General features: G+C 38.8%; 1 protein-coding gene across 1 annotated transcript; it reads left to right on the top strand.

Moving 5' to 3' along the window:
• On the top strand, positions 4,086 to 9,792 carry SIKE1 (suppressor of IKBKE 1). The gene is made up of 5 exons (XM_005677832.3): positions 4,086 to 4,332; positions 4,567 to 4,672; positions 5,744 to 5,886; positions 7,234 to 7,347; positions 8,930 to 9,792. Exons 1-5 carry the CDS (start codon positions 4,174 to 4,176, stop codon positions 9,029 to 9,031), a joined length of 624 nt encoding a protein of 207 aa, XP_005677889.2. The 5' UTR covers positions 4,086 to 4,173; the 3' UTR covers positions 9,032 to 9,792.

Raw genomic sequence — 10,316 nt, 5'->3', positions numbered from 1 at the left:
GTTCTGTGTATTCCTGCCACCTCTTCTTACTATCTTCTGTTTCTGTTAGGTCCATATCATTTCTGTCCTTTATCGACCCCATCTTTGCATGAAATGTTCATAAATTTAACTACTGACCCAAAGATAAAAGGGACTGTAACACTGGAAAAGATGATCATAGAAAACAAAATTTTAGTTATCATTCCCCTAGAATCTACTGGCAATACTTTATGCCAGAGTGTTTCCTACCAGTGATCTCTCTCATTTATCCCTCTGTGGCCAGAGTTGTAGAACGGCAGCTGTCCTCTCAAAATCAGGGGTCACTTAGCATCATCTTTTCCTTTCCAAGCCATGAGCTCTCACTCTTTCTCAGACCCAGCCGGAGAAAAGGTTGACCTCTACCTAGGGGCCACATTTTCTCCTTAAGGATGATTGATAGCGGGAACAAGGATTGAATTCAGAAACGATCTTCTGTTTCCCACCATGCTAAGTATGATATGGACCCTGGCTCCAGAAAATCAATCCATAATAGTTGACAGTATAGTTTCCAAGTCCGACTCATTCAGTCTTAACTAGGACCATGTGTGGTTCACTGACTGTTCTACTCAGACACTGTTGTCAGATGCAGTCCAGTTTCTTTTACACACCTTTCCTCCAGGTAATAGTGAAAAGAATTTCAGACCTTCATGCTCCTGTTGTGGACTGTCCTCCGAAGTTATTATAAGGAAATACTTATAACAAAAACATGCACACTCCTAAAGAAAAATAATAATTATATTATGTTATAGAGAAGCATAAGACTGGAAATATCAAGAAAACTTTTAACTGTAGGCAGTTTTATTAAAATGCAATATATGTGCAAAAGATACACATAATTCATTCAAACCCTAGTGTTAAGTGATATACAGTATATGGATCTTAATACCTTTCTAAAGTATTAAGTTTTCTGAATCTCAGAAAACATCATGTCCCAAGGTTTTGAATAAGGAATTATGAACTTGTATAATCAAAAGCTGATTTAGGGAAAGTGGTCAAATCTGAAAAGAAAATTTTGTGCTCGCTAGGTAACACTAAAGCTCTCTGATGCATACGGCATTGTTTAAAGGAAATCTAGGGTTACTAGGTGACTCAGAAGGTAAAAGAATCTGCCTGCAAGTCAGGAGACCGAGGTTCAATCCCTGGGCCGGGAAGATCCCCTGGAGAAGGATCTTCTACCCACTCCAGTATTCTTGAGTGGAGAATTCCCTGGACAGAGTAGACTGGCAGGCTATATAGTTCATGGGGTCACAAAGAGTCAGACACAACAGAGCAACTAATACTTTCACACTTTCACAGAGGAAATCTAACACGTGGTAATTGTGAGGATTATATAACTGAATCACTATAAAGTCCTTAGAATACTGACAGGTGCAGAGTAAGCACTTAATAAACATCAGTGTTACTGTCAATACTGATAGCAATTATGATATAACTCTTTCTACAGACCAGGTGTTAGAGATGGTTATGATGCTACGATGTGTTACTAAGTCACTTCAGTAGTGTCCAACTCTGTGGGACCCCATGTTCCACCAAGCTCCTCTATCCATGGGATTCTCCAGGCAAGAATACTGGAATGGGTTGCCATGCCCTCCTCCAGGGCATCTTCTCGATCCAGGGATCCATACTGTGTCTCTAAAGTCTCCTGCATTGGCAGGCAGGCTCTTTACCACTAGCGCCACCTGGGAAGCCCTACAGAAGCAAAAAGCAAGAATATCTTCCAAACTTTGGTTTCCCAGGTCAGGAAAAAGTGGGGAAGGACAAGATCTAGACAGAGCAGAGAAGGGCAATAGGAAAAACCTTCCACAGGATAGAATAATAAGAGGTAGAATTCAAAAGTGTTGATTAAGTACTTTTGTGGCTTTTGAATAGACCTATAAAGTCTTCTTCCAGATTTTATTAAAAACAGATCGTATGAGTGTAGCAATAAGAGAATTATAGAATTCCCCTAGATTGTCTCTCCTATGGGCCACTGACTGTTGTGCATACTTAGCACCTCACCTTTGCATAAGGTAAATGTCCTGTAAGGCTGTGGTTCAGATGGTGAGGGAAAGTGTAGGAGAGCACTAATTGCATGGAATTGTGGTTTTAGTAAAAGAATATATTAAAATATTGTTTGCAAATTCTGCAACAGTGGGGTAAGTGGGCCAGCCGTATTATCTACAGGAGGTGTGGTAGGCAGATTTTCTTCCAGAATATACTGAGAATACAAAGGTAAAAGTCAGTTCTCCTCTCCAACTCCCTTCTCTGACCTCTCACTACTGTCGTGGCACTGTTGCCCTTTCACTGGGTTCCTAATTCTGTTACTACCTTCAACTATTTATAAGAGTTTGAATGCTTTCTCCCATTAGAATATAAACTCCCTAAGGGTCAAGACTTTGCGTCATTCTCTGCTGTATTTCCAGACACTAAACAGTGCCTGAAACAAGACTTTTCAAAATATTTACAGTAATAAAGTAATCAATGAAAAAGAACAAAGCTCAACACACAAGCTTGACAAGGTAAACATAAATCAATACAGTAGCACAACTCATTGCTGTTCTGGTTCTATTTATTTTCATTTAATAATTGAGCTAAAATAGAAAAAGATAAGTAAGCAGACAATGACTCTACGTCACACCCATTAAAATGGCTATTGAAGAAAACAGAAGAATAACAAGTGTATGCAAAGATGTGAAGAAATTGAAACCCTTATGTACTGTTGGTAAAATGATGCAGCCACTGTGAAAAACAGTTTGGTCATTCCTCAAAAATTTAAAAATAGAATGAACTCATGTCCCAGTGATTCCACTTCTGGATATACACTCAGAAGAATTTAAAGGAGGGATTCAAACAGATATTTATACATGTGTTCATAACAGCATTATTTACAACAGCAAAAAGATGAAGGCTACCCAAGGGTCCATCAGTAGCTGTCATTGCTGAGTCATGTCCACGGGTTGTAGCGCACCATGGGATTCTCCAGGCAAGAACAGTGGAGTGGGTTGCCAGTCCCTCCTCCATGGGATCTTCCTGACCCAGGGATAGAACATGAAGTCTCCTGCACTGGCAGGCGGATTCTCTACCACTGAGACACCATGGAAGCCTGTACACACGCACACACACATATATGAATATTAGTCAGTCTTAACAAGAAAGGAATTTCTGCTTGCATGGATGAACCTTGAGGACATTATGCCAAGTGAAATAAGCCATTCACAAAAATGACAATTATGATTTCTATGATTCCACTTGTATGAGGTATCTAATGTAGTTAAATTCATAGAGACAGAAAGTAGAGGAGTGGTTGCCAAGCGCTGGGAGGAAGGCAGAATAAGGAGTTGAAGTCTAATGCTGTTGTGTTTAGTTGCTAAGTAGCTTTCCACTCTTTGCAACCCCACAGACTGCAGCACACCAGGCTTTGCAGTCCTTCACCATCTCCCAGAGTTTGCTCAAATTTTCATGTTCATTGAATCAGTGAAGTTATCCAACCATCTTATCCTCTGTCACCCCCTTCTCCTCCCACCCTCAACCTTTCTGAGCATCAGAGTCTTTTTCAGTGAATCGGTTCTTAGCATCAGGTGGCCAAAGCACTTGAGCTTGAGCTTCATCATCAGTCATTCCAATGAATAGTCAGGGATGATTTCCTTTAGGATTGACTGATTTGATCTTGCAGTCCAAGAGACTCTCAAGTCTTCAGTTTTGCAAAATGAAAAGAATTCTGCAGATGAATGATAGTAATGACTGCATAACAACTTAAACGTACTTAATACTATTGGTTAAGATGATAAATTTAAAGCGTGTTTACCACATTAAAGGAAAAAAAATTTAAACGGTGATAACAATCCACATCAATCAAAACCAGTAGGAACAGGAGAAACTCAAGACTAGCCCAGGCTTAACACAACTTGACCACCAGGCAGTGGAAACAGGAAACCAAAGGCGTGACAAGGGCAGTCCTCTGGGGCCCTTGCACAGGGCGAGGATGCGAGGAAGCCACAGGTTAAAGTCGGTCACCAGCCACGGAGGCTGCCACTGCGCAAGCGCATATCGCGGCTACCGCCGAGGCTCCTTTTAAACGTACCCGGAAGTGACGTCTGTAAAGCTGAGACTCGCTCAGGGACGCGCTGAGTCCTTGGCACCGGTGAGCGGTGTTCTGACTGCGGTCCTGGGGCCGCTATGAGCTGCACCATCGAGAAGATTCTGACAGACGCTAAGACTCTACTGGAGAGGCTGAGGGAGCACGATGCGGCCGCCGAGTCACTGGTGGATCAGTCAGCGGCTCTGCACCGGCGGGTAGCCGCTATGCGGGAGGCGGGGACAGCGCTTCCGGACCAGGTCAGGCAGAGGGTATGGGCCCGTGCCCTCGGGTTCTGGGCACTTGAGGGGTGGAGGATGAGGTAAAGTGGAAACTCGGCTTGGAGTTTTTTCCTGGCCCCAGAGGGTGGCTGTGAGACCTTTCTGTGGGGTCGGGGCTGCCAGTGCTGTCCTGGAGTTCTGCCTCCTACCTCTCCAGTTGCATCTGCGGCTGTTCTGTTTACGGCGCGATTAGTTTGTCTCTTGTTTGTCCAGTATCAAGAGGATGCATCCGATATAAAGGACATGTCCAAATACAAACCTCACATTCTGCTGTCCCAAGAGAATACACAGATTAGAGACTTGCAGCAGGAAAACAGAGGTTAGTCAGGCCTTTTTGTGTGTAATGATTTTCTCATATCCAGTAATATTTCAAAAGTTCTTGCGAAAATGGCAAGTCACAAAAGGGCACATGCTGTGGTGGTGATTTAGTCGCTAAGTCGTGTCCGACTCTTGCGACCGCATGGACTGTAGCTTGCCAGGCTCCTCTATTCATGGGATTCTCCAGGCAAGAATAATGGAGTGGGCAATCCACTCTAGCACCCTTGCCTGGAAAATCCCATGGACAGAGGAGCCTAATAGGCTACAGTCCATGGGATCGCAAAGAGTCGGACACGACTGAGCGACTTCACTTTTCACTTTGCCATAGCCTGTGATGACCCAGTAGCAGTAAAGTTTATTACATTGCTCTTTTAAAGGTCATCTGACTGATTTTGTATTTAAACGCAGCTTATCCAAGAGGTGCTTAGTAAAGTTGAATTATTATTGCATGGCTTGTTAGGTGTCTGGAGATGGAGGGTTGCATAACGGAAGAGTTAATATCCTCAAGGGTTTAAGATTTAATGTTTATTGAAATAAACATTAAAGCTAAGATTGAAGGAATTTTTATGTTCTTATGCAAGGTGGAAGAGCTAAATTTAATCCTCAGGTGTATATTCTTGGGCTTGGTGAATATATTGTTATGATAGTAGTATGAATAGTTATTTGTATATAAATTTACAGAGGGCTTTCACATATATCATGCAATACATATATGTATTCTCATATGTTCGTTTTGAAGTAGACAAGCCAGGTTTTTATTATTACAAGGCAGATAAGAAATAGGCTCAGAGAGGTTACATGATTTAAGAATAGTAATCTAGTAATTCACAGAATTGAACTTAAACTCATGTCTTCTGATGCCACATCCCATGTTGATTCTACCAGATTTTGCTGCTGCTGCCTGGAAAGATATTTTTTGCATAGACCATGACTGTTGAGTTTTGTGGGCTTAAACACCAATTTACATCTTTGGGTTCATAATATTTCATGCATGTCATAAAATCCAGCTGTTTGAGTTTGGCTTTAGGAGGTATCTCAGACATCACTGCCAAGTTATTTTGTTTTTTGATAGAGCTGTGGGTTTCCTTGGAGGAACACCAGGATGCTTTGGAACTCATCATGAGCAAATACCGAAAACAGATGTTACAATTAATGGTTGCTAAAAAAGCAGCGGATGCTGAACCGGTCCTGAAAGCTCACCAGTCTCACTCTGCAGTAAGAAACTTTGATGGATAAATTCTAAATGAATTGAAATCTTGACATTGTTTTAGATCATGTGCTTGCTTTTGAAGTAAGCTTGTTTTCCTTTCATGTTTACCACATTTGCTGTAGGTTTTAGTATAGCTTTGTAAAGATATGAGTAGAAAAAAGGGGGTAAAGGGCCTTTTATCTGAGTAAGACTCAAGTTCATCCCTCCACCAAGATCTCTCTTCAAGATGTTAATGAACACTACGTTTTTCCACTGAACAATGTCAGTTAGCGTTAAAGTGAAAATGAAAGTCATTCAGTCATGTCTGATTCTTTGGGACCCCATGGACTATACAGTTCATGGAATTCTCCAGGCCAGAATACTGGAGTGGGTAATCTTTCCCTTTTCCAGGAGATCTTCCCAATCTAGGGATTGAACCCAGGTCTCCTGGATTGCAGGCAGATTCTTTACCAGCTGAGCCACAAGGGAAGCCTGTTAGTGTTAAAGGTAATCAGTAAATACTTGAGTTGTTATTATGGTACGTTTCACTAAACTGTAAGCTCCTTGCTTGTAAGGAGTGTGAATTTATCTTTTATCCCTAACATAGTACTTGTCATATAGCAGGAGGGTCAGTAAACATAGCATCATACTATGTTGTTAGGAGAGAGAAGTACGGTTTAAAAAAAAAAAGGCGTAGTTTCTATACTCTCGTTGCTTATGGTTTATTTTGCGAGATGCAGTAATTGTTCTTAAGTTTGTAGAGTGCTTTAGAGTTGTCTTTGTATGTTTGCATGTACTATATTATTTAATCCTAAATTAATAGATTGACACCTCACTATTTGCTGCAGTGGAATTTATGGAAGATAAGTTTCATCTTAGATTCCATTGAAAGCATTTTAATTAGTTCAACTAAATAAGGTCATAGGGAACAGGGATCTTTTAAATATGTGAATAACTTTCATCTGTGGTCCAAAGGAGAAAAACCTGATCCTTGAAGAAGACAGAATTTAGCTTATATGAAAAGCTTGCTAAGCGATATGTCCAAAGATAGAATAAGGTACCTTGGAATATGGCAAGCTTCCTGCCAATAAAAGTATTTAAATTTAAGTTAAAAAGCCATTTAGAGATAGCGTCCAACATCTAGTGGATGATTAGACTAGAGTCAATCTTCTGAAAATGAATTATCTGTGAATATCACAAGATAAGTTTATTATGGCTTTACCTCTGAGGACTTAGATTGTAGTGAAATTACTGTAACCTCTGTATCACAGATTAAATGAATTTTTAACATCATAATACGCATGTTCTCATGAACTTCATATCTGCTTTAAAAAAATGACTTTTTCACTCTTTTATTCTGAATATCTTCACAGGAAATTGAGAATCAGATTGACAGAATCTGTGAAATGGGAGAAGTGATGAGGAAAGCAGTTCAAATGGATGATGACCAATTTTGTAAGATTCAGGAAAAACTAGCACAATTAGAGGTAAGATTATTGCTATTTTAGGTTCACAATATCTTAGGGAGTTTTCAGAGTCTGAAAAGTATGACATCATTATATATCACTGCAGTGTATTGATGTTTCCTTTGTGGTCTGATTTAAAATTAAAACATCCTCCATACCCTTTTGAAGAAAGGAAATGTATTCAGAAGCAAACAATGAAAATGCTTATTGGCTAGAAATTGATATATCATACTGAGAGGGTAAAGGGAGTGGAAGGGACAGATTACAGGTGAGCTAAAGTCCCTCATTTGCTGTAAAAAGAACTCAAATAGATACTGTTTAAACATGATGATCAGGAAATAGCAGTACAAGACATATTATTTAGAATTATGGAAGTAAACACCTAAAGAAATAGATAAAAATATTAAAAGTGGTTGCCTTTGGGAAACAAAACCAAGGGACTGCAGACTATTTTACAGGTAGTTTTGATTTTTTTTTAAATCAATTTTTATTTTAAAGTCTTGATTTTTTTTTTAAGCTGTTTTAAGGTAATGTTTTGATTAAAATGGGAATAATTTACAAAGAAAGGCCTGGAGTGTTATGGGGCCCATACAATTGTTAAGAAGAAACATTACAATAGATGATTTGAATGTTCATTATTACAAGTTCTGCCTTGGGCCCTTTGAAAATTACCAGAGAGAAAAAGACAGGGTCCCTCCTCAGAGTCTAATGATAGCAATAAGACTAATAATTTTTTTTGGTATGAAATGGTGTGTAAATACGAGGAGAGAGATACAGGGTATGTCTTGGTGAAACCTGAGAATGCTGTGGTTTACCAGAATTTCCTGCAGAGAGAATAAGGATGAAGAGCGCAAACTGCCGTATCTGGAAATCAAGGGGAGTGGCAAAGACCCAGTTAGGATAGGAGTTAGTTAAAATGATAGAATGACCTTGTCTATGCCATCCCTAATTTACTTCAGTTATGGAAATAGCCCTAAGGAAATGTGAGACAAGTCTTACTTAATACTTTAAGTGGAAAAAATGTGGGCATCAGATTGAAACCAGCAATACCACATGCAGGTTCTCTGAATATGGGAAGGTTTTTGGGCTTTTGGGAGCCAGTGTCCTCATCGCAAAGAGAACATGGACGCAGACAACAGTGCCTCCCCTGCATATTGTATGAGATAATATATGTAAGACACCCATGCGGAACCTGGCTATGTGCCCAGTAATTATTTTCCCCCTTTCCTTGCTTTCTCCAAAACTATAGGACATCTAGGAGAGAAGGTTAAGCAGAATGAAAATATTATTAGGGATTTGAAAGATAGAAGAAACACTAGTAAAACTTGTGGGAATCATAAAGATTTTGACAAGCAGTGAATTCCTCTAGTGGAGCGGGACCCTGTTTTTTTCATGTATAGTCTTAACACGTGGCATGTGGAAATTACTCAGTAAATGTCTTGTAGCTGAACAAATAAGTAGAGTTTTAGGAACTTCTCAGTTCTTTTGTTTCTTTAAAACTTTTAAAAGTAAAATACTTTCTGTTTCAAGCCGCAAACAATGGGTTCTGATACGGTTTGACAGAATACCTGAAATGAACATACACTCTTTTTTTATTTCCCAGCTTGAAAATAAGGAACTTCGAGAATTATTGTCCATCAGCAGTGAGTCTCTTCAGGTCAGGAAGGAAAGCTCAGTGGACACTGCTTCCCAAGCCATCAAATAATTCAACTTCTGAATAATGCCTGGAGGTTGTTTATCAAGGAAGGAAGTTACTAACGCTATTCGAGTATTGTGCGTTCAGTGTCTTGCCTCAGACTTGATTTAATGTTGATTAAATGTATCAAGTGGCAGTTTACAATTTGCAGTCGAAAGTGGCTGTCCACAAAATAGTTTTAAGGTGTGTTAGTAAAAATACACACTGAGTTTCACTGTTCGTTTCTGTAAGAGACTAATTCTCATTTCTGGGACCTTGATTTATATAAACTGTGTTTTCAGTTCATTTTTTTTCTTTCATATCTCTGAAACTTATAGCATTTTGTTATAAGCCAGCAGTTTTATTTTATATCAGATTATAAATTGCAATTCTAAAAATCTTAAACACAGATTATCTTTTTAAGTCTATTTGGCATAAACCTGGATTTTTTTCCATTTGAGAAAAATAATACAGCTCCACAGAAGTTGATTGGCAGATTCTCTAATTTGTAATATAGATTCTCTAATTTGTAACATCATTCACCTTTTATGAAGTTTTAAGTCTCTCTGGTGCTAAGAGTTGGCACCTTATGGCCTGGTGTCTTTACTCTTGAGAGAACCTATTGCTAGTCCCCACAAAATATACTTGAAAGTAAGTCAACTGTTCTTGTCCAGTGATAGTATAATCATCGTATTGTTCAAAGAATGTTGAAAAATTTGTCCTGTGTATGTGTATACACATACATGTGCTTAGTTCAGATGCTGAAAATAAATTTTATTTATTCTGTTTGATATTATTAGTCAATTTTTCAGTTTTGTCCTACTTGGAAATCTTCAACTTGGATAGTTTATCCAGTGTGAAGAATATATAATAGGTTTATTCACATCATAGTTAAAGGTACTACATTCTGCAGTTTAATTTATATATAACTTGTAATTAAGAACCATTGTAATTAAGAACCATCACTTGTTTGGATGTCTTTCATCACTGGTACTAATAGTTGGCTTTTTTTTAAGATCCACTTTTCACAAGGAAGCAAAGTTTTATCACTTAATGAGAGTTTATTTCATTTCTGAAAGCTGTGTTGAGAGTCAAATGCTGAGTGATCAGCTAAGCTCACTTGTCATTTCATTCCCCCATCTCAGTTTACTCATATTTCAAATTTATAAATTACTCATGTAATACTATCAATTTAGGTTTGCCACCAAATAATTGAAATAATGAATGCTAAATCTGTCACTATTTCTCAGTTACCCTAAGCATCATACTGCATGGGACAGACACATCATTAGAAAGATTTTTGTTAGTGCTTTGA

The sequence above is a fragment of the Capra hircus genome, chromosome 3 (genome assembly GCF_001704415.2).
Source record: "Capra hircus breed San Clemente chromosome 3, ASM170441v1, whole genome shotgun sequence".
NCBI classification, from domain to species: Eukaryota; Metazoa; Chordata; class Mammalia; order Artiodactyla; family Bovidae; genus Capra; species Capra hircus.
The sequence above is the reverse complement of the archived record's forward strand: the minus strand, read 5'-3'. Positions and strand labels throughout refer to the sequence as shown.